Source organism: Rhea americana, unplaced genomic scaffold, assembly GCF_003343005.1.
Source record: "Rhea americana isolate MKP2758 unplaced genomic scaffold, rheAme1 scaffold_718, whole genome shotgun sequence".
Lineage (NCBI taxonomy): Eukaryota > Metazoa > Chordata > Aves > Rheiformes > Rheidae > Rhea > Rhea americana.
In genome coordinates this window covers 1-1,271 of record NW_028186888.1, presented here as the reverse complement: position 1 = coordinate 1,271, position 1,271 = coordinate 1, and the positions used below count along the sequence as shown (strand labels likewise).

At 51.1% G+C, this 1,271-nt stretch overlaps 1 protein-coding gene across 1 annotated transcript in view; it reads right to left on the bottom strand.

Moving 5' to 3' along the window:
- Positions 1 to 1,078, bottom strand: part of LOC146586095 (capping protein, Arp2/3 and myosin-I linker protein 2-like) — a gene marked incomplete at its 5' end in the record, with an annotated part of 29,410 nt that extends 28,332 nt beyond the window's left edge. The window contains 2 exons of the mRNA XM_085321848.1: positions 190 to 194; positions 981 to 1,078. Coding sequence (XP_085177974.1) covers positions 190 to 194; positions 981 to 1,078 — 103 coding nt within the window. The remainder of the gene's footprint in view (positions 1 to 189; positions 195 to 980) is intronic.
- Positions 1,079 to 1,271: the final 193 nt, after the last annotated feature.

Genomic DNA, 1,271 nt, shown 5'->3' with positions numbered 1-1,271 from the left:
AGAGGTTTTGTTTCCTTATAAACACAGTGGTTATGGCCATGGACTGTAAAACTAGGCACTGGGATGGCAGAGGTGGAGCTTGGCCTGCTCTGGAAACCATATCCAGGCCACATCAGCCTGCCTGGACATGGCATCTGGACTATATGCTGCTTTTCCCACATGTCTCCTGTATGCCTGGCCCCAACATACTGCATCTGCAAACATCACAGCTCCAACGTCAGGCAGAAGCCCTCCTAGCACATCACTGTGGCCTCCTCATTATGATTCCTTGTGCTCTCCCTAGTTTGTGGTGCTGGGGCACAGTCTGCTTTTCCAATGTGCCCACAGACATCTCAGCTCCAAACCTGTGCCACAACCCCACGATCCTAGAGATTGACTTAGGATCCAATTTCCATGCTGTAACAACCCCCCTTGCCCCTCAGAAATGTCAGGCAAATTGCGTTGCTATGGTGGCAGCAGAGGTATGACAGGGTTATGTTCATGTAGCTGTTTTTTTTTTTTAGCAACCATCTTGCTTCCCAGTTTATGTTGGTCTAACTCTTCTCCCACTAAAACCCTTGGAGCTTTTAAAGTTCCAAATAGCTAGAACCCAGGCTTGGTGCTGCAGCAGTATCACATTGGGAAGATAAAACCCACTCTAGTTGCACGCCCTCATGGGCAGACGTGACTGTGCATCCTCACCATATAGCTATCCTGCTCCTTTCTGGGAAGCTGCAATCTCCCCAGCCTGCCAGATCGGCTCCTCACTCACACACCCTGCACCTCATTCCTACTCTGTGAGATGGGGTACGCTGGTGGAGAGTGCAGCCTGCTGGCAGGGCTCCTACAGACATAAGSCAGTGCAGGAGCTGCCTTGCCACCAGACATGGGGGAGCCACAAATAGCCACTGATGATGACTGTGTGGATACTGGGTTGATCTCTGAGGTACTCCAACCCTCCTGCCCCTGTCTGGTATGTGTACAGGGAGAATAGCACTTACCACAGGGCCCTTGGTTGCTCTGCAACATTTCCTCCAGAGAGTCTGTGATCCTCCGTATCCTCTCGTACAGGTTGGGGGGTGAGTTCTTGAGCAGTGCTCTGGGGGAAGGACCAGGGAGCAGGCTGGGAGAAAATCATCCCCACTGCAATATATGCCTAACTATAACCCATTTGCCAGGCCCAGAGAGTGACCAAAAATATTCTTCCCGATGTGATCAGGGAACGAGGAACATTTGGCCTCCATTAGCAAGGTTTCCTCCTATTAAAAGGCCCTGTTGGACATTCAAGCTGC